The sequence below is a fragment of the Mustela lutreola genome, chromosome 13 (assembly GCF_030435805.1).
Source record: "Mustela lutreola isolate mMusLut2 chromosome 13, mMusLut2.pri, whole genome shotgun sequence".
Taxonomy (NCBI): Eukaryota; Metazoa; Chordata; class Mammalia; order Carnivora; family Mustelidae; genus Mustela; species Mustela lutreola.
Genome location: NC_081302.1, coordinates 82,841,525 through 82,863,302, shown reverse-complemented (window position 1 = coordinate 82,863,302; position 21,778 = coordinate 82,841,525). Strand labels below are relative to the sequence as shown.

At 38.6% G+C, this 21,778-nt stretch overlaps 1 protein-coding gene across 3 annotated transcripts in view; it reads left to right on the top strand.

Annotated features, from left to right (window-relative positions):
- Window positions 1–21,778, top strand: part of SGCG (sarcoglycan gamma) — a 144,153-nt gene that overhangs the window by 84,331 nt on the left and 38,044 nt on the right. For all 3 annotated transcript variants that reach the window (XM_059144617.1, XM_059144615.1, XM_059144616.1), the window contains exon 3: window positions 20,739–20,840. In XM_059144617.1, coding sequence (XP_059000600.1) covers window positions 20,739–20,840 — 102 coding nt within the window. The remainder of the gene's footprint in view (window positions 1–20,738; window positions 20,841–21,778) is intronic.

The following is a 21,778-nucleotide window of genomic DNA, read 5'->3' as shown; positions in this document are numbered from 1 at the left end:
CTCCTCTTTCATTCATGATTTTATTTATTTGGGTCCTTTCTCTTTTCTTTTTGATAAGTCTGGCCAGGGGTTTATCAATTTTATTAATTCTTTCAAAGAACCAGCTCCTACTTTCGTTGATTTGTTCTATTGTTTTTTTGGTTTCTATTTCATTGATTTCTGCTCTGATCTTTATGATTTCTCTTCTCCTGCTAGGCTTGGGTTTCTTTCTTGTTCTTTCTCCAGCTCCTTTAGGTGTAGAGTTAGGTTGTCTACCTGAGACCTTTCTTGTTTCTTGAGAAAGGCTTGTACCACTATATATTTTCCTCTCAGGGCTGCCTTTGTTGTGTCCCACAGATTTTGAACCATTGTATTTTCATTATCATTTGTTTCCATGATTTTTTTCAATTCTTCTTTAATTTCCCAGTTGACCCATTCATTCTTTAGAAGGATGCTGTTTAGTCTCCATGTATTTGGGTTCTTTCCAAACTTCCTCTTGTTGTTGAGTTCTAGCTTCAGAGCATTGTGGTCTGAAAATATGCAGGGAATGATCCCAACCTTTTGATATTGGTTGAGTCCTTATTTAGGACCGAGATGTGATCTATTCTGGAGAATGTTCCGTGTGCACTAGAGAAGAATGTGTATTCTGTTGCTTTGGGATGAAATGTTCTGAATATATCTGTGATGTCCATCTGGTCCAGTGTGTCGTTTAAGGCCTTTATTTCCTTGCTGATCTTTTGCTTGGATAATCTGTCCATTTCAGTGAGGGGAGTTTAAAGTCCCCTACTATTATTATTGTATTATTGTTTATGTGTTTCTTTGATTTTGTTATTAATTGGTTTATATAGTTGGCTGCTCCCATGTTGGGGGCATAGTTATTTCAAATTGTTAGATCTTCTTGTTGGACAGAGCCTTTGAGTATGATATAGTGTCCTTCCTGATCTCTTATTATAGTCTTTGGCTTAAAATCTAATTGATCTGATATAAGGATTGCCACTCCTGCTTTCTTCTGATGTCCATTAGCATGGTAAATTCTTTTCCACCCCCTCACTTTAAATCTGGAGGTGTCTTCGGGCTTAAAATGAGTTTCTTGGAGGCAACATATAGATGGGTTTTGTTTTTTTATCCATTCTGATACCCTGTGTCTTTTGATTGGGGTATTTAGCCCATTCACATTCAGGGTAACTATTGAGAGAGATGAATTTAGTGCCATTGTATTGCCTGTAAGGTGACCTTTACTGTATATTGTCTCTGTTCCTTACTTATCTACCACTTGTAGGCTCTTTCTTTGCTTAGAGGACCCCTTTCAATATTTCCTGTAGAGCTGGTTTGGTGTTTGCAAATTCTTTCAGTGTTTGTTTGTCCTGGAAGCTTTTAATTTCTCCTTCTATTTTCAATGATAGCCTAGCTGGATATAGTATTCTTGGCTGCATGTTTTTCTCATTTAGTGCTCTGAAAATATCATGCCAACTCTTTCTGACCTTCCAGGTCTCTGTGGATAAGTCAGCTGCCAATCTAATATTTTTACCATTATATGTTACAGACTTCTTTTCCCGGGCTGCTTTCAGGATTTTCTCTTTGTCACTAAGACTTGTAAATTTTACTATTAGGTGACAGGGTGTGGGCCTATTCTTATTGATTTTGAGAGGCATTCTCTGATCCTCCTGAATTTTGATGCTCGTTCCCTTTGCCATATTGGGGAAATTCTCCCCAATAATTCTCTCTAGTATACCTTCTGCTCCCCTCTCTCTTTCTTCTTCTTCTGGAATCCCAATTATTCTAATGTTGTTTCGTCTTATGGTGTCACTTATGTCCCGAATTCTCCCCTCGTAGTCCAGTAGCTGTTTGTCCCTCTTTTGCTCAGCTTCTTTATTCTCTGTCATTTGGTCTTCTATATCACCAATTCTTTCTTCTGCCTCATTTATCCTAGCAGTGAGAGCCTCCATTTTTGATTGCACCTCATTAATAGCTTTTTTTATTTCAACTTGGTTAGATTTTAGTTCTTTTATTTCTCCAGAAAGGCTTTTATATTTCCCGAGAGGGTTTCTCTAATATCTTCCATGCCTTTTTCGAGCCCAGCTAGAACCTTGAGAATTGTCATTCTGAACTCTAGATCTGACATATTACCAATGTCTGTATTGATTAGGTCCCTAGCCTTCGGTACTGCCTCTTGTTCTTTTTTTGTGGTGAATTTTTCTGCCTTGTCATTTTGTCCAGGTAAGAGTATATGAAGGAGCAAGTAAAATACTAAAAGGGTGGCAACAACCCCAGGGAAATGTGCTTTAACCAAATCAGAAGAGATCCCAAATTGTGAGGGGGGAGAAAGGGGATAAAAAGAGGTTCAAAAAGAAAGATAGAAAAAAAAAAAAAAGAAAAGAATTAAATAAAAGAAAACGAATAAAGAAAAATATAAAAAAGAAAAATATATATATTAGATAAACTAGTTAAAAACGTTAAAAAAGAAAAGGGTAAAAGTTAAAAAAAATATTTAGCAGAAGAAGAGAAAAAAATGAAAAAGAAAAAAATTAAATTAACTGCAAGACTAAAAATATCACAGGGAGAAAGCCATGAGTTCCGTGCTTTGCTTTCTCCTCCTCTGGAATTCTGCTGCTCTCCTTGGTATTGAAACCGCACTCCTTGGTAGGTGAACTTGGTCCTTGCTGGATTTCTTGTTGATCTTCTGGGTGAGGGGCCTGGTGTAGTGATTCTCAAGTGTCTTTGCCCCAGGTGGTATCACACCGCCCTTACCAGGGGCCTGGCTGAGGAATACGCTCGGGTTTGCTTTCAGGAGCTTTTGTTCCCTGATCACTTTCCGTAGAGTTCCGGAGGACGGGAATACAAATGGCGGCCTCCTGGTCTCCGGCCAGGAGGAGCCGAGAGCCTGGGGCCCCACTACTCAGTGCGCCCTCAGAGAACAGCACCGAGTAACTCCCATCTTCCTGACCTCCAGCCGCACTCCGAGCTCACCGAGCCTGCGACTGGTTCAAGGTAACCCCGAGCTGTGATCTTACTTTCAGTTCTGTCTCTGTAGCCGGTTTTCCCGTTCCAGTACCCGCAAGCTCTGTGACACTCAGACACCCCCGATCCTTCTGTGACCCTGCGGGACCTGAGGCCACACTGACCCCGCGTGGGCTTCGCCCCGGTTTAGCCTCTGGAGTGATGACCCTCGGTGGAACAGACTTTTAAAAGTCCTGATTTTGTGCTCCGTTGCTCCGCCACTTGCCGGGAGCCGGCCCCTCCCCCCGGGGTCTATCTTCCCCGTCGCTTTGGATTCACTTCTCCGCCAGTCCTACCTTTCAGAAAGTCGTTGTTTTTCTGTTTCCAGAATTGCTGTTCTCTTCAATCTGCCGATGGATTTGCAGGTGTTTGCAATCTTTAGATAAGCTATCTAGCTGATCTCCTGCTAGCTGATGTAGTCTCCGCCTGCTACTTCTCCGCCATCTTCTATATTTTTACTTTTGATCACTACCAATAATTTTAAGTTGTCCCATGCATTCAGTTTAAAAAGGATAAAATTTTAAAGACTAGTTCAAAAGTAAATATGTGTATTTGTTCTTTATCATTTTAAATAAATTGTCTTGTTATTAAGAGAAAAGTTGAGTTTCAGATGTTCAGAAAAACACTAACATTTTCATTCTTAGTCTTTAGAGTGTTGACATGAGTTTATTGTTTGATGTCTGCTGCTTAAAGCTAGGAAGGGGATTTTATTCAAATGACATTTGGACCTAATTTATGTGTAAGTCAGGACTATATGTGTGATGGAGATCAGGACCTAACTTTCTTAAAGTTTTAGTGAGTTTGGTTTTCTGCATGTGACCGCAATAGCAGAGAGCCTAGAATATAATAGATCCTGCTGTTTCTGAGTCAGTCTACACAAATTAAAATCGATTGAACCAGGTAATTTTTCTATTGTGTTTGATTTTGTTATATTCTCATAAACACAAAAATTCCAATATTTTCTTTTTTTATTCCTACACAGTTTAGTTGAAGAGCCACTCTAATAAGGTGAAAGTTTAAGCTCCTCCAACCCTATATTGCTCTCTATATCATATATCTTTTATTACATTATATTTAACTTATCTTCTCTATTGAATTGTGAATACTTCTGGATAGAACTTTTTGTCTCTAATACAGTAGAATCAACAAACATTTGTTATATGCCAGGCATAAAGTTAGGCACTAGTAATACAAAGATGAGTGGGCAGAGGCTCATAGAATGGGCTTCCATCTCTGAACACAGTATGTGGAATATCTGTAAGGACTAAATCTCATTCATCTTTGCCTCTAGCCCATAGCAAATATTTTTTTAAAGATTTTATTTATTTGTCAGAGCACACAAGTAGGGGGAGCAGCAGGCAGAGGAAGAAGGCTGCTCCTCGCCAAGCAAGGAGCCCAAAGCAGGACTCAATCCCAGGACCCTAGGATCATTACCTGAGCCAAAGGCATATACTTAAACAACTGAGCCACTGAGGAGGCATCCCTAGCCCAGAGAAAGTCACCAGATGGTCAGATATACAACAAACATGGCAGTTATCTGTCAACCCCAAATTCCAGCCAGTGGCAAATGTTCCTAGTTAACAATTGCACTTTTCCCCTCTCAACCACACTTATACCTAAGGAAATTCTCACACAACACTCAAGGATCTCAATATTCTAAAAATCCCAGTGTCAGGGCCATATACCACAGCAAGTTAAGCACAGCTTCTAGGGTTAGGGACTAGGCATCAGTAGTTCTTACAACCCCCCCAGTTGATTTCAATATGCAGCCAAGACTCAGAGTCATTGTTCAACCCTTGCCATTCACTGTGATATTTGGAGCAGTAGCAACAGCATCCCCAAGGAGCTGGTTACAAATGTACACTCTCGGGTCCCACCCCAGACCCACTGGCTAGTAGTTGTATTTTATCAAGTCCTGAGGTGATCTAAATATACATTAAATCTTGACAAGAACCACAGAAGCTTCTACCACTTTATTTTTAATTGGTAAGTGTGGTAGGCTAAATAATGGCCTCAAGATGTCTACATTTTAATGCCCTAAATGTCAATGTCAGAGAGGAAGTATTCTGTGTGAAGTATAGGAACCTCACAGGAAGGAAAGACATTACAGGGAGATCTGAGTTCTTCCTTACACAGGAAGAAAAAAACTGAGTGTTTCCTTATTACACCCAGCTAGCTTTTAGAAGGTATTGAGTGGGGGCAGTGCTGACCAAATAAGGAAGACAGAAGATAATCTATTTCATACAAGAAGGGAAAATTATCAAGGCTAGTTATTTGAAACAAAATTAATGTGGTAAAATCAAAAGGATATTAGGTTAATTAAACATTAAGAAATGAAAGAAAAAAGAAGCTTGCAGAACTATCAAATATTTTACAATCTTTTGACCTCCACAATGAAGAAAGTCAACACAATAGGAAATTGACCAAATGAATTTAAGTTCTACAGAAAGTTGATTAAATCATATTCTACTTTGGTTGTTCTCAACTGTAAATGCTAAGTCTGCAAGTAAGAAAGTGATGATTAAGGGCCAGAGCAACATTTGACCTGTTAACTCCAGCTTTGGGAAGATGAAAGGAGTAATTTGGAAGTGGTTTGGAAATTCTTCCTCGTTTCTTTGAGGGGATGAATTTGAGTCATGACATCATCCTGCTCATTCTACCTACTACCATTACGTGGGAGGCACTTTGAACTACAGAGCTCATCCTCCTGGAATTCTGTGTAAACTACCTAAGGATTTAATCAAGGCATCATCCTGCTGGTACTGCTCTTCCTTCCCCTTACTATTGCGCAGAAGTGTTGAGCCCACTTGGAGTGAGTGTTGCGAGCAGAACAGAGTCAAAATCTGGCAGTTGGTTAATTTTTGCTGAAAGAATGAATGCGTGAGGGTACAGTCACATTAGAATTGACAGCAGAGGATACACCAAAGGAAGGAAAGCCAGTGTTGAAATGTCATAGAAACATTAAGCTGATAGTGTGGTATAATGTAGGATCTAAATGATAACTGAGTTTTATTGGCTGAACTTCTGATTTTTTTTTTCTGGAAACAGACCATTTATCAGTTCAACAACCATGTAATAAGCACTTTCATGCATCAGATATTAAATCAAGAGGTGAGAGTAGATGTGGTTAATCCCTGCTTGCAAGAAGTATTCCAGGTATCTATTACATCTATTAATATCACTCTAGAAATGAATGGCTTAAAACAAAATCTATTTTATCATAACTTTTGATTTTGTAGCTTAAAAAATGGGGCTCAGGTAGGTAGTTCTGTTCCCCATGATGTCAGTTGAGGTCACTCATATAATTAGTAGGCATTAGGGCTGGTTTGGAGGGTTTGAGATGACTTCTTTCATATATCTGGTGCCAGTGCAGGCAGGGATGGCTGGAAAGTTGGGCTCAGCTGGTATTGACAACTGGAGAGTCCAGCATGTAATCTCAGAGTACCTGGACTTCTTACACGGTAGTACTCAGGTCTTCTAAATTAGTCCAAGGGGCCTGAGAAGAAGCCTCAAGCCTTCTTTTGATGTCATTTCTGATGTTAGCCCAGGTTCATGGGGAAGAGGGTTATACTCTACCTCTGAAGGAAGAGTAACCAATACTTTTGTAGAAACAAGGCAGCTCATGTATTGGTAATCATATATGTGCTAATATAGATCTATGCCCAGGGTACTATGTACAGGGTCTTGAGTCTTGAAGGATTAATAAGATTTAGCTGTATAAGTTAAAATAAGAAAATTTTTAGTCAACAACATGAGCAAACCCACGGAAGCATGAAAGAACATGCTTCAGTTGGTATGATACAGTGGAGAAAAAGTGAGGGAGCCACAGTGCCATCAACAAGAGTCAAGAGAGAACCCAGGAATCCAGAGCAAGTCTGCTCCATCTTGCAAGGGTCAGGAATGGACTCATGCATAGAGCCTATGGCCATGCTGCTGCAGACCTTTACCTCATATGTAAGTCAATAGGGAGCATCAGGCACCTGTCTTCTTACTGCCCACTTGCTGTTACAGATCTACTTCCACCATCCACCTCAAGTCCACTGCAGTCGACGCCCATTTTCCTTTCATTGTGATTGATGTTGTTCACCATAAGAAACCCTCACCTCCTCGTTGCTCATCTCCTGCAGTCAGATGCTCTGAGGCTCTGGTCATGCACTGTCCTCTTCCTACCCCCATTCTCCAATGCCAGAAACTCTCTGTTCCACCCTCTGGAATTCAAGACTTTCATTAGCACAGCAAATTTTTTACTTGGCCTGCCACTTGATTAAAGGGCCAGGCTTCTTCATTGTAAAATTGTCATTTTCCCATTTACAGTTATAATTAATTTGTAAGGAGATAGTTTCAAACTATGTAAAGATCCTGTTTTCATCAGCCCTTCCATGCATTCATTCATTTTTGCATGCATGTATGGACTCGTGATTTCTAATTCTATCTAGTGGGCTCTCATTATCCATTACCGTCATTTCTTTTGATCTTCATGTTGAATCTGATTTGGCTTCTGGGAGGCCTTTTTAGCGGGCTTTTCTGTCTTTTAACTTATCCTCATTATTCTTTGAGCACTTCCTTATCTTCTGGCACAAGGTGTTCCATGCCTATCATGTTCTTTCCTTACTCTGGCCCTGAAATTAGTGGTCTCTCCAAGGACCTCTTGCTCCTTTTAGTGGGGAATGGTATTTGGAAACTAAGATTGAAGTGTCAGACATGCTCATTGCTATTGATGTGCTGTTACTCCCAGACTCAGAGGATATAACACACACACTCATACACACACCCCTTTGTATGAACATTTATTTCTCTACCTACCCAGGTACACGTCGAACACCATGGGTTCATACAAATTTTAAATTCAGTCCAACATTATAGGGTTTAACCTGATTTTCTCTCTCTCTCTCTCTCTCTCTCTCTTTCTCTCACTGTGTGTGTGTGTGTGTGTGTGTGTGTGTGTGCTTGTGCGCTTGTGCTCCATTCCTTGGTATAAGGAACTTGGCTTCCATTACTCTTTCATCTACTTATTCAGTCAATCCCCTTCATGTTTCCACTCTCATACCTCTGCCACCACCCTCTCTCCTACCCAGATGCCTCCCCTTCCACTTGAGCTTGACACCTTTCCTTGGGGGCTTCAATGCTGAGGGGTACTATTCACCCTTCTGGGACGTGACATCCAAAACTGGGTCACACATCTTCATAGATGCCCTCTTCACACAGCTGGGACATTTTATTTAATAAGAACACTTGGCCTTAATGGAATCTTAGATCTTTTGTCTTCTTAAAACCACAATATTCTTATAGGGCTTTGCTATGGCCTCAAGAGGCCATTTTACTGAGAAAATGATTGTCAGATCACGGGAGAGTGTACTGAATAACCAGTATAAATTTTCTTAGAGAAAAAGTAGTAGAAGTCCTTCAAAATATTTCAGTAATTTTACTGTGAACATTAAACTCCACTGCTAGTAGACATTTTCAAGTTGTGTTTTTAAAAAGATCATCTATAATCTGCTTACAAGAGACATAAAAAAAATTAGGGAGTTTGAAAATAAAAGAAGGAAAAAACATAAACCAGAACAATACTTACTAAATGGAAGTTAGTATGAAATAAAAACAATATCATCTGTAATGGCATCAAGAGACATGAAGTATTTATGTAAAAATCTAGCAAAATATGAGTAAGATTTGTATGCTGAGAACTTCAAAACACAGATAAAAGAAATATTTAAAATTAAATAAATAGGGAAATAGTGTTTATGCTTTGGAAGAATTTGATATTGTTAAGATATCAGTTCTTCCCCAAATTGATACTTCTGTTCAATATGTTGCTAATCAAAATCCCAGAAGAAATTTTTGTAGAATAGATATGGTGATTCTAAAACTTATACTTAAATTCAAGAAATAAGAATACAGAGAAAAAAGATGAATATATATGATTACACTTAATGAGGTACTTAGAATAATCAGAGTCATAGAATCGGGAAGTAGAATAGTGGATACCAAGGGCTAGAGGAAGGGGAGATGGAGAGTAGTGGTTTAAAGAATATAGATTTTCAGTTGGAAAGATGAAAAAATTATGGAGATGGACTATGAAGATGGTGCAACAACATGAATGTACTTAATTCCACTGAACTGTACAATTAAAAATGGATAAATGGCAAATTTTGTTGTTTACTCTATCATAATAAAAACCTTTTAAAACAGTTTTGAAGAAGGCAAAATTAGTAAATTCACACTATTTGATTTCAAGCCATAATGGTAAAGTCAGAATAATCAATAGACACATGGGTCAATAGAACAGAATAGAGAGTCCAGAAATATAACCACACATGGTTAATTAATTTTTTAGAAAAGCACAAAAGTAATTCAGTGGAGAATGAATAAAATTTTCATGATATCGTGCTGAAATAGTTGGATATCCATATACAAAATAATCTTTATCTATACCTCACACCTTATGTAAAAGTTAACTAAAAATTGGTCATAGACCTAACTGTATATTCTAAAACTATAAAAATTCTAGAAGAAAACATAGAAAATGGGTCCTTGTTTTAGGTAAAGCTGTCATATAAAACATCAAAATCATGACCATAAAAGACAAAATTGATAAACTTCTTGAAAATGAAAAAACTTTGTTTTTCAAAAGACACAGTTAAAGAAATAAAAAACCTCAAACTGAATGAAAATACTTGCAAATTATATATCAACAAATATTTTGTATTCAGAATATATAAAGAGCCCTAAACCATCAATAATAAGAAAAGAAACAGTGAAGAAAAAAAAATTAAACAGGAATTTTACCAAAGAAGAAATGTGGTTAACAAAAGCACATTGAAAAATGCTTGACACCAACAAAACCAAAAGACAACAGACAGAATGGGAGAAGACATTCACAAATGACATCAGATAAAGGGCTAGTATCCAAAATCTATAAAAAACTTATCAAACTCAACACCCAAAGAACAAATAATCCAATCAAGAAATGAGCAGAAGACATAAACAGATATTTCTGCAAAGAAGACATCCAGGTGGCCAACAGACACATGAAAAAGTGCTCAGCATCACCTGGCATCAGGGAAATACAAATCAAAACCACAATAAGATACCACTTCACACCAGTCAGAATGTCTAAACTTAACAAGTCATTCAAGAAATGACAGATGTTGGTGAGGATGCAGAGAAAGGGGAACCCTCCTACACTGTTGGTGAGAATGCAAGCTGTTGCAGCCACTCTGGAAAACACTATGGAAGATCCTTAAAAAGTTGAAAATAAAGTTACCTTATGCACAGCAATCACACTACTGTGTATTTACCCTAAAGATACAAATATAGTAATCTGAAAGGGCATGTGCACCAGAATGTTTATAGCAGCAATGTCCACAATAGGCAAACTATGGACAGAATCTAGATGTCCATCAACAGACGAATGCATAAAGAAGATGTGGTATACATATACAATGGAATATTATGCAGCCATCAAAAGAAACAAAGTCTTGCCATTTGCAATGACATGGATGGAACTAGAGGGTATTATGTTGAGCTAAATAAGTCAATCAGAGAAGACAATTATCATATGATCTCTCTTATATGAGGAATTTGAGGGGGGTGGGGAGTTTGTGGGGGATAGGGAAGGAAAAAATGAAACAAGATGGGATCAGGAAGGAAACAAACCTTAAAAGACTCTTAATGTCATGAAAAAAACTGAGGGTTTCTGGGGGGGAGGGTAGTAATAGGGTGGTGGGGAGGGTAGGAATGGAGTGGTTGGGTTATGGATATTGGGGAGGGTATGTACTATAATAAGTGCTGTGAAATGTGTAAACCTGATGATTCACAGACCTGTACCCCAGGGGCAAATAATACATTATATGTTAACAACAACAACAAAAAAATGCTTGACATCATTAGTCATTAGGAAAATACAAATTAAAATCATGATACGATACTATCATATACCTACTAGAATGGGGGGAAATACTGACAATACTAAGTATCGACAAGAATACGGTACAACCAGAACACTCATATATTGTTTATGGAAATGCAAAATGGTAAAACCACCTTTGAAAAGAGTTTGGCAGTTATTTCTTAAAAGGTTAACCATAAACCTACCATACAACCCAGCAATCCCATTGCTAGGCATTTGTTCAACAGAAATGATAATTATGTTCACAGAGAAGCCTTTTTTTTTATAATCATCAAAACAACCTAAATATCCTTCAACTGATAGATGCATAAAAAAATTATGATACATTCATCCAGAGGAATACTACTCATCTCTAAAATAAAACAAACTGCTGATATGCACAAGAGAATGGCTGAATGTCAAATGCATTATTCTATTGAAAGAAGGCAGTCTGAAAAGCCTGCATACTGTATGATTCCATTTATATGACATTCTGCAAAAGGCAAAAACTACTGAAACAGAAAGCAGCGTTTGCCAAGGAATGGGAGTGTGGGAGTGGGGAGTGATTTCAGGGAGGCAGGTTTTATGGTCTCTAGAACTCTTCTATAACTTCACTCAGAAGAGTGCTGGTGTTTTGTGCTTTGTGAAAACTTGTTCCCTAAAAAAAGTAAATTTTATTATTTGTGAATTATATCTCAACATTCCTGACTAAAAACCAAAAAAAAAAAAAAACAAACAAACAAAAACAAAAACAAACAAAAAAATCTAGACAAACAGGTATGTTCTTTTGTTTTCAGGCACTGAGGAGTAATTGGTTATTTGCAGAGGTTTGTAATTCATTTTATTAAAACCATAGAATATTACAGGTGAAAAGAGGCTTGGGTCACTTTATGTAAATTTCCTTATTTTTCAAGTAAGGAGACAGAGGAATAGCCAGAGGAGGAGATGACACATGACAAGGAACAATGAACTTTTGCAATCTGATTATGTAAATTAGCTACTTCAGAGGCTGGAATTATCATTACTTTTTTATTGGTGTCCCCCCCCCCCGACCAGATAGAGCTAAATACAGTCCAGAAAAACTCCTGCATGTGTTTCACTGAACCCAGAAATTCAGCAGCAGACTTTCAGATTTGATTTTATAATCTTGAGACTTCACTTTGGTTAACTCTAGGACAAAAAATTACTAATGGAATTGTTTGCTAAAAATTGGTTTATCATCCATAAATGATGGAGTTCATAATATTGCTAATGTTAGCTTAATTTCATAAACTATGACTTATAATTGCATGGTTAGATTTTGTGAGATAATGTAGAACATTAGCTGTCAACCTTTTTAGATTTAGCCCTTTCTTTAAACCAAGCTACACACTGAATCATAGGTGTCAGAGAGACTCAGGAGAGTTTCCCTGACTATGGTAGTGATTGACCCAAGCCCAGAGCACTGAGGGACTTCCATTAAGCACAATGCACAACTTCATTGCTCCCACACCTGAGTTTGGGAAGAAGACCATGTTGGTGGTTCACAGACAAAAAACCAGGCAGAGTAATTCCAAATTAAATCTGGTTCTTATTAGGGGGGCTTATCAATTGGTGGAATTCTTCAAAAGAGAAGTCTATGACATCAGTTCAGAGTAACATCTCTCTGTCCTGAAAATCACCTATCACTGCATAAAGTTGTCCTTAATGTTTTTGTTTCATTTTCCCAGTCGTTCTGCTCTCCCTTTCTTAAATCTACCTCTATCCTGGGGGAAGAGAAGAAGGATCGGAATTCAATTTGTTATATTTAGGTGCTCCGAAGACATTCAAAAGGGAAGCAGAGATAGATGATCTTGTATATGGGTGGAGCTCAGAAGAGAGAATGTAAACTGTAAATTTAAAAAAGATGAGAATTTCCACACTGAGATGGTAATGGAAGCTGCCATCACGGCCAGAGAGGGATCACAGGAAAGTGCCTGACTGAGCTTGAGATGGCCAGAGGAGGGTAGAGGAGGATGAATGTGTATAGAAGGCAAGGAGAAAAGCTAGGAGAGCATGGTATCCTGGAAACCAAGTGAGGATAGTGTTTTAATATGTCTGCAAGATTTAACAGCATCATGGTCACTGATAATCTCCAGAAGTAAGCCTTCTATCCTTCTCTCCAGTCATTCTCCATGACTGGAAACTTTGTGAGGACAGATGTCTTGAATAGAGCTCTATATCCTCCCATATTGCTTTTCACTTAAGGGCTGACCAATAAAAAATTGCTATATCGTAAACTTGCTAGAGACACTTGAAGACTTTAAGGTACAGTAGGGGTGGGGTGTTGGAACTGTTCTGTACCTTATGGACTGTTGTTAAAACCCAGAGAACTGGATGCCAAAAAACAGTCTGTTTATGACATCCTAACTTTTGAAAGTGTTTGTAAATAGTCATGGCAAACACCTTTTTCTGACATCATGGGGGGCTCTTGGGCTTTTATGATAATAGGACTCTAAGTCTTACATGTATTTGCTAAATAGACCTTTCTTTTTCTTTTCTTTTCTTTTTTTTAATTTCTTTTCAGCATAACAGAGTTCATTGTTTATGCACCACACCCAGAGCTCCATGCAATACGTGCCCTCCATAATACCCACCACCCCCAACCTCCCACTCCTTGCCCCTTCAAAACCCTCAGATTGTTTCTCAGAGTCCATAGTCTCTCATGGTTCATCTCCCCTTCCAATTTCCCTCAACTCCCTTCTCCTCTCCATCTCCCTATGTCCTCCATGTTATTTGTTATGCTCCACAAATAAGTGAAACCATATGATAATTGACTCTCTCTGCTTGGCTTGTTTTACTCCGCATAATCTCTTAAAGCCCCATTCATGTTGATACAAAAGTTGGGTATTCATCCTTTCTGATGGAGGCATAATACTCCATAGTGTACATGGACCACATCTTCCTTATCCATTCGTCTGTTGAAGGGCATCTTGGTTCTTTCCAGTTTGGCAACCGTGGCCATTGCCGCTGTGAACATTGGGTACAGATGGCCCTTCTTTTCACTACGTCTGCATTTTGGGGGTAAATACCCAGAAGTGCAATTGCAGGTCATAGGGAAGCTCTATTTTTAATTTCTTAAGGAATCTCTGCACTGCTCTCCAAAGTGGCTGCACCAACTTGCATTCCCACCAACAGTGTAAGAGGGTTGCCCTTTCTTCACATTCTCTCCAAAACATGTTGTTTACTGTCTTGCTAATTTTGGCCATTCTAACTGGTGTAAGGTGGTATCTCAATATGGTTTGATTTGAATCTCCCTGATGGCTAGTGATGATGAACACTTTTTCATATGTCTGATAGCCATTTGTATGTCTTCATTGGAGAAGTGTCTGTTCATGTCTTCTGCCGCTTTTTCGACATGATTATCTGTTTTGTGTGTGTTGAGTTTGACAAGTGTTTTATAGATCCTGGATATCAGTCTTTTGTCTGTAGTGTCATTTGCAAATATCTTCTCCCATTCTGTGGGTTGCCTCTTTGTATTCTTGATTGTTTCCTTTACTGTTCAGAAGCTTTTGATCTTGAAGTCCCAAAAGTTCATTTTCACTTTTGTTTCCTTTGCCTTTGGAGACATATCTTGAAAGAAGCCGCTGTGACTGATATCGAAGAGGTTACTGCCTATGTTCTCCTCTATGATTCTGATGGATTCCTGCCTTATGTTGAGGTCTTTTATCCATTTCGAGTTTATCTTTGTGTACGGTGTAAGAGAATGGTTGAGTTTCATTCTTCTACACATAGCTGTCCAATTTTCCCAGCACGATTTATTGAAGAGACTGTCTTTTTTCCACTGTATATTTTTTCCTGCTTTGTCAAAGATTATTTGAACATTGAGTTGAGGATCCATATCTGGGCTCTCTACTCTATTCCACTGGTCTCTGTGTCTGTTTTTATGCCAGTACCATTCTGTCTTGGTGATCACAGCTTTGTAATAAAGCTTGAAATCAGGTAACGTGATACCCCCAGTTTTGTTTTTCTTTTTCAACATTTCCTTAGCAATTCAGGGTCTCTTCTGATTCCATACAAATTTTAGGAATAATTTTTCCAGCTTTTTGAAAAATACCGGTGGAACTTTGATCAGAATGGCATTAAAAGTATAGATTTCTCTAGGCAGTACAGACGTTTTAACAATGCTTATTCTTCTGATCCAAAAACATGGAATGGTCTTCCATCTTTTTGTGTCTTCTTCAATTTCTTTCATGAGTGTTCTGGAGTTCCTCAAGTACAGATCCTTTACCTCTTTGGTTAGGTTTATTCCCAGGTATCTTATGGTTCTTGGTGCTATAGTAAATGGAATCTATTCTCTAATTTCCCTTTCTGTATTTTCATTGTTAGTGTACAAAAAAGCCACTGATTTCCATACATTGACTTTGTATCCTGCCACCTTACTGAATTGCTGTATGAGTTCTAGTAGTTTGGAGGAGGAGTCTTTTGGGTTTTCCATATAAAGTATCATGTCATCTGCGAAGAGAGAGTGTTTGACTTCTTCATTGCCAATTTGGATACCTTTTATTTCTCTTTGCTGTCTGATTGCTGTTGCTAGGACTTCTAATACTATGTTGAACAAGAGTAGTGAGAGTGGGCATCCTTGTCATGTTCCTGATCTCAACGGGAAGGCTTAGAGCTTTTTCCCATTGAGGATGATATTTGCTGTGGGTCTCTCATAGATAGATTTTATGAAGTTCAGGAATGTTCCCTCTATCCCTATACTTTGAAGCGTTTTAATCAGGAACGGATGCTGGATTTTGTCAAATGCTTTTTCTGCATCAATTGAGAGGACCATGTGGTTCTTCTCTCTTCTCTTATTGATTTGTTCTATCACACTGATTGATTTGAGAATGTTGAACCATCCTTGTAACCCAGGGATGAGTCCCACCTGGTCATGGTAGATAATCTTTTTAATGTGCTGTTGGATCCTTGGCTAGGATCTTGTTGAGAATCTTAGCATTCATATTTATTAGTGATATTGGTCTGAAATTCTCCTCTTTGGTGTGGTCTTTGCCTGGTTTGGGAATCAGGGTAATGCTGGCTTCATAAAAAGAGTCTGGAAGTTTTCCTTCTGCTTTAATTTTTGGAAACAGCTTCAGGAGAATAGGTGTTATTTCTTCTTTGAAAGTTTGGTAGAATTCCCCAGGGAATCCATCAGGTCCTGAGCTCTTGTTTTGGGGGAGGTTTTTGATCACTGCTTCAATCTCGTTACTAGATATCAGTCTATTCATGTTTTCAATTTCTTCCTGGTTCAATTTTGGGAGTTTATAGTTTTCCAGGAATGCATCCATTTAATCTACGTTGCTTAACTTATTGGCATATGACTTTTGATAATAACTTCTGATGATTCTTTCTACTTCCTTGGTGTTAGTTGTGATCTCTCCCTTTTCATTAATAATTTTATTAATTTGAGCTTTCTCTCTTTTCTTTTGGATTAGTGTGGCCAATGGTTTATCAATCTTATTGATTCTTTCAAAAAACCAGCTTCTAATTTCATTGATACGTTCTACTGTATCTCTAGTTTCTATCTCATTGATCTCTGCTCTAATCTTGATTATTTCCCTTCTTGTGTGTGGAGTTGGCTTAATTTGTTGTTGATTCTCCAGTTCTTTAAGGTGTAGAGACAGCTGGTGTATTCTGGATTTTCCTATTTTTTTGAGGGGAGGCTTAGATGGCTATGTATTTCCCCCTTAGGACTGCCTTTGCTGAATCCCATAGATTTTGGGCCAAAGTGTCTTCATTCTCATTGGTTTCCATGAATTGTTTCAGTTCTTCTTTGATCTCCTGGTTGATCCAAGCATTCTTAAGCAAGGTGGTCTTTAGCTTCCAGGTGTCTTGAGTTCTTTCCGAACTTTTCCTTGTGATTGAGCTCATTTCAAAGCATTGTGATCTGAGAATATGCAGGGAATAATCTCAGTCTTTTGGTATCGGTTGAGCCCTGATTTGCGACCCAGTATGTGCTCTATTCTGGAGAAGGTTCCATGTGCACTTGAGAAGAATGAGTATTCTATTGTGTTAGGATGGAATGTTTTGTATATATCTCTATATATGAGGACCATCTGGTCCAATGTGTCATTCAATGCTCTTGTTTCTTTATTGATTTTCTGCTTGGATGATCTATTACTGAGAGAGGCATGTTAAGATCTCCTACTATTAATGTATTCATATTAGTATGACTCTTTATCTTGATTAACAGTTTTCTTATGTAATTGGCTGCTCCCATATTGGGGGCATAGATATTTACAATTGTTAGATCATCTTGGTGGATAGTCCCTTTAAGAATTATGTAGTGTCCTTCTGTATCTCTGAGTACAGTCATTAATTTAAAATCTACTTCATCTGATACGAGAATCACTACACAGGTATTCTTTTGAGTCCCATTGGCATGAAAGATGCTTCTCCATCCCTTCACTTTCAGTCTGGGTGTATCCTTAGCTTCGAAATGGGTCTCTTTTAGACAACATATGGATGGATCCTGTCGTTTTATCCAGTCTGCAACCCTGTGTCATTTTATGGGTGCATTTAGGCCATTCACATTGAGAGTGATTATTGATAGATACATCTTTATTGACATCATGTTATCTTTCAAGTCTTTCTTTCTGTACATTGTCTCCATATATTTCTGTTCATTGATATTCTTAGAATTTTTCCTCTTTTATAGAAGCCTTCTTAATATTTCCTGCACTGTCAGCTTGGTGGTCACATACTCTTTTAAGCCTTGCCGGTCTTGGAAACTCTTTATCTCTCCATCCATTTTGAATGTCAGTCTTGCTGGATAAAGTATTCTTGGCTGCATGTTCTTCTCATTTAGTGCCCTGAATATATCTTGCCAGCCCTTTCTGGCTTGCTGGGTTTCTGTGGACAGGTCTGACGTTATTCTAATGGACTTTCCTCTGTACGTAAGGAGCTTCTATGTCCTAGCTGCTTTCAAAAGATCCTGTCTACAATTATGATTCCTCATTCTTACTCTCAGGGTCTTGAGGACTTTCTAGATTCTATAATCTTGGGGGGAGACCATTCTGCCTCTAATACATGAATGCTGGTTCCATTCCCAAGATTGCGAAAATTTTCATGGAGAATCTATATCTTCTAGTCTTCTATATCTTCTAGTCTATATCTTCTAGTCTTCTACTATTTCTTCTAGTCTTTCTTTCTTTCTCTTCCCCCTCAGGGATTCCAATAATTCTGACGTTGGAACGTTTCATGGCGTCATTTATTTCCCTGATTCTGTTTTGGTGGCTTCTAAGCTGTTTGTTCCAGGCTTCCTCCTGATCCTTTCTCTCTATCTGTTTGTCCTCCAGATCACTAATTCTATGTTCTATCTCAGTTACCCTACCTTTTAGAGAATTTAGATTAGATTGGAACTCATTGAGAACATTGTGAACATCATCCCTGGTGGCTTTCAGTTCTGCCCTAATCAATTCCATTTTGTCATCCATGGCTTTCTCCAACTTAGCTATTGCCTGGATAATTGTTAGGCTGAATTCCCTTTCCAACGTATTGTCTTTGTCAATAGCCATTAGCTCTGTTGCAGAAGGCCCAGCCTCTGAATTTTTCTTCTGTTGGGCATTCCTCCTCCTAGTTATTTTGGTGAGAGATGGCAGAATGGATGTAGCTGGATGTATCAACTGTGCTGCAGGCAAGGTGCACCCTGGAACCCTTCTAAGCAATCAAGAGTCCCCACACAAATGAAAGAAAAAAGAGAGAGATAGACAGGGAAAAAAAGAAAGTTAAAAGAGAGGGCCCAACCCAAATGGGCCCCAAGGTAAGATTTATGAAGTATACAAACAAAAACAGACAAACAAAAAGACTGATAAAAGTAGATGACAAGAGAAAAAAAAAAAAAAAAAAAAAATATATATATATATATATATATATATATATATATAACAAAAAAAGAACCTTGTCAAAAAGAACCCCAAGTATAAGATTTATATACTACCAGGACAAACACAAATACAGAGAAACACTGGTGGAAGAAAAAGATGGGAGAGTGGTTGTAAATTCTCAGTGTGGGTGAGGAAGGTTATTTTGATTCTTCCTGGATGTATCTTAATATCTTTGTTAAAGGACTCAACTTTCTAAGATAAAGGGGGATTAAAAGTTGGTTGAAGTTTAACTCTATATGAATATTAAAAAATAAAAAGAAAAAAAGAATAAACTAAACTAAAATAAAATTTAAAAAAAATAAAAAATGGAAAAGAAAAGAAAAACATGGGTATATGTATCAAAAAGTTCAGGTTAAAAAGTTATTATGCAATTTGATGTACTGGACATCTCACTGTGATGGTAAATAGGTTAAAAAAATTATCTATAAAAAAAAATGAACCAGAATAGTGGGAACGAATTAAAAATAAAAGTTGTATCCATGAAGTAGTGGTGGTTCTTCTCTTGTCACCGCCCCCCACCCCCCCACCCCCCCCACCCCCGTTGGCTTTCTGTGGGAGGGGCCTGCCATATGGGTTTTCAGGCTGTGTTCCCTGAGTTAAGTCCTCTCGCCCCCATCAAGGGGGTGGGCTCTGAGGAAACCCGGTTTTTCAGGCTTTTGTTCTCTGGAGGTTTTTATGTTTGTTCGTTTGTTTTCTCTCACCTTGGTGGCTCTTGATGGTTTTTGGAGGTTTAGAGGAAAAGAAACTGCACCCAGACCTCCCTCTCAGAGAGAAGCCTCAGTCTTTCCCCCTCTGAGTGCTGCAAAGCACATAAATTCCCCCTTGGCCGCTGGCAGAGCACGTTCCCCATCGCGGTCCCTGGGAACGCAGGGACTCCTGCTTGTACCCAAAACCACAACAGTGGCAGCTGTCTGGGGAGCTCCAGACCACCAGAGAGGTCCCAAGCAACCATCGAACACTGAGATTTTCCCGCTGGCCCAGGCTAGGAGTGCTCAGACTTTCTGGGTCCGAGAGCTCTGGGCTGGTGCCTGCACACACCTCTCTCAGGGGAGGGTGTGGGGCGCAACTCAGACTCTGGTCGCATGGCCTATGTGCATGGAAAGTGCAAAAGTCTGTGGTTCTGCCGGCTGGAGCCTACAGGTACCTCTCTCAGTGGGAGGTGTGAGGCACGACTCAGATTTTGATAGCACGGCTCGGCGCGGCGTGTGGGGAGTGCAAAAGGCTGTGGTTCTGCTGGCTGGTGAGGCTCCCAGCCCCTCATGGGAGCCGCCACCCAGGTCCTCTAAGGTGTGCTCACAGTTCAGGGACCAAGATCTGGTTTCTTCGCAGCACTCTGTCTGGCTCAGCACCATGGGTGGCTGTCCTAGGTCCGGGGACTTAAGCCCCTGTCCCTAACCGTCCCAATTCCCACAATTTCCCCCCACAATCCTTTGCTCTTTTTGAGTGCTTTCAACCAGACTCCAAGTTAATGCTGGTCCCCAGTCTCAGGGCACTCTCATATTGGGGTATTACTTTCCAATGGATCGCTTCTGGTGGCTCCCTCCCCCTTTTGTTTATCTTCTAATATCAGTCCGATGTTTCCACTCTGCTTTGCCTGCCCACTGGCGTCTTCCGCCAGTGGCAGAAGATGCCAGTATATCTTCATAGAGATCCAGATGTGTATAATTCTAATCTCAGGCTGATTTCATGGGTGATCAGAGTTCTTTGGTAGGTAATCAGCTCACTTTAGGGTACAGGTTGAAACAGTGCCTCCTCCTAGTTCCCCTGTCATCTTGTCTCTCCACTAAGTAGCCTTTTGTATTACACAAGAGTTAATGCAATACTGACAATTGAATAAAACCTGAAGTTTGAAATTGAATATTTAGGAGAAATACAGAAAAGTACCAAAAGAAAACTTCTGAAAATGTATCCATGTTCTTAGCTAATCCTAAAGAAAGGAAAAAGAAAGCAATAACAAAATCTCTATTGTCTTATCTTCTTACCAGACAGGAATGGGTCACTTGCGTGTTACAAAAGATGGTCTTCGCCTAGAAGGAGAATCAGAATTTTTATTCCCATTGTATGCCAAGGAAATACACTCCAGAGTGGTAAGAAAATGATGAAACATTTAAATATTTTGTGTATTATGAAAAATAAATAATCGAGTGCAGAAATTCAGCATATTTCAGAAGAGGTTCTTAGGATATATACATGTACACACATTGATGTTACACTCTACAAAAAGCTTGACTAGAAGTTGTAAAACATATTTCTGAAACTACATTCTAAAAAGACTCCATTTTCATGTGCTTCAGATCTGAATTTGGTGGCCTCAGTAAGTTAGACCATAATAAAAAAGGCTTGATAACTAAAAGCTTTATTGAAAATAATCTAAACTTATTTTAGTGCAGGTAATTTAAATACTCTTTTTCAAGGCATTTAAAATTATTTGAGAAGCTTGGAAAGAAATTAGTTTCATAGTAGTATGTTCTGTACTAATTATGCTAATTACAGATTATAGTCCTGTAGGATTCTCTGTAAGTAGGTTAAACATTCCCATCAAATAATTGTGTGACTTTATAAATATATCTGCTTTAATATTATCTTCATTTACCTCCATGGAATTTATAACAAGTAGAGCCAAGCATAAAATAGAGTCAGTTTTTTAAATATGTTTTATTTTGCTTTAAATGATGCTACGGATTTTGTAGTAAAGGTAAACATTTTGCTCAGTTACTGATTAAGTAGCATCATAAATGTTAAACTCCATCCAACTATAGCTTACCAATTATATGAAGAGTTCACTCTTCATTTTTCTCTCATATTTCCACATATGAAAGGATATGCCAGTATCTTCTATAAGCAGAGGTTCTTCTAGCTAATCTAGGGTGATTGGAAAAGATACAAAAGTCCAACCACTGAGAACACACGTGGTCTTCAAGATAAACTGTACCCCCACACAGGCACCCAAACAGTCACCAAGCTCTGCTACCAAACATGAACTGCCAAGGAGAGATTCTAGAAAGTGCAAAGCACATATCTCTTA